Raw genomic sequence first — 1,051 nt, forward strand, 5'->3', positions numbered from 1 at the left:
CAGATCCAAGGGGTAACGTCTAGCACAAATTAAATCAATAAGAGAAAAATAAATTAGTAAGTGCAAAAAAATTTAAGAGGATAAATAGGAATTCTGAAAAAATACTCATAATAACTAACTGATAAAATTATATAATGTCAAATCTGTTTATTATGAAAAAGGAATACACTCTAAAAGAAGATAATTGAAGTGTAGAGAATGTAATAAAAATCTTAATAGAAACCCACCTTTTTATTTTTTTTCCTTGAATCTGGTATTGGCATAAACCTAGTCATCTCAATGCAGTCCTCTAAAAAGTACTCCTGAACAGGGAAGGCTCGACCAGGAACCTCAATTACTACTGGATTCACAAAATAATTTGTGAAAAGGCTAATGTCTATGGTGGCAGACATGAGGATGATGCGGACATCTGGAAAAGCCCGCACCTAGAAAACAAGAACAGTACAAGATTACCAAGTGTACAGCCATTTACTTTATCATCTGATATTCAAGATCTTGTAATGTTTTGGAAAGATCTTGACCATTCAAATTCAATATAATTTCCTTCAAATATGTAACAGAAGAAAAAAATATGTATAATTGGAAAAAAAGGACTGACTGCTCTTTAAAAATCATAGAAATACCTCAAAAGCATGCACAAAGTCTGCAGCCTTACCATGTCACGAAGTACAATCAAAATAAAGTCGGTATTGATGTCTCGCTCATGAATTTCATCCACAATGACATGGGACACACCCCTAAGTCCTCCTTCCAGTTTCCTCAATAACACTCCTACTGTGCAGAACAACACCCCTCCATAAGGCCTGGGTAGCACGGACTCAAAACGAACAGAGTATCCAATGCTTTGGCCTAGCTCTTCACCACGTTCAGTTGCAATGCGGTCAGCAACCGAAACTGCAGATATACGCCGTGGTTGTGTCACCACAATATTGCAGTAAGCTCCTGAGCCAGACTGAATGTAGTCATCAAGAATGAACTGGCAAACCTGCAAAAAATAATGGTAGTTTACAGTATATGTGGGATACACTTTGTCTGTAGTCTTGCTCTGTCC

General features: G+C 36.9%; 1 protein-coding gene across 1 annotated transcript in view; it reads right to left on the bottom strand.

Annotated features, from left to right (window-relative positions):
* LOC119588597 (ATP-dependent RNA helicase A protein-like) overlaps nucleotides 1-1,051 on the bottom strand; it is a 19,877-nt gene that overhangs the window by 7,147 nt on the left and 11,679 nt on the right. The window contains exons 10-11 of the mRNA XM_037937240.1: nucleotides 656-985; nucleotides 228-425 (exon numbers count right to left, since the gene is read on the bottom strand). Of these exons, the coding sequence (XP_037793168.1) occupies nucleotides 228-425; nucleotides 656-985 (528 nt within the window). The remainder of the gene's footprint in view (nucleotides 1-227; nucleotides 426-655; nucleotides 986-1,051) is intronic.

The sequence above is a fragment of the Penaeus monodon genome, chromosome 24 (genome assembly GCF_015228065.2).
Source record: "Penaeus monodon isolate SGIC_2016 chromosome 24, NSTDA_Pmon_1, whole genome shotgun sequence".
In the NCBI taxonomy this organism is placed as follows: domain Eukaryota; kingdom Metazoa; phylum Arthropoda; class Malacostraca; order Decapoda; family Penaeidae; genus Penaeus; species Penaeus monodon.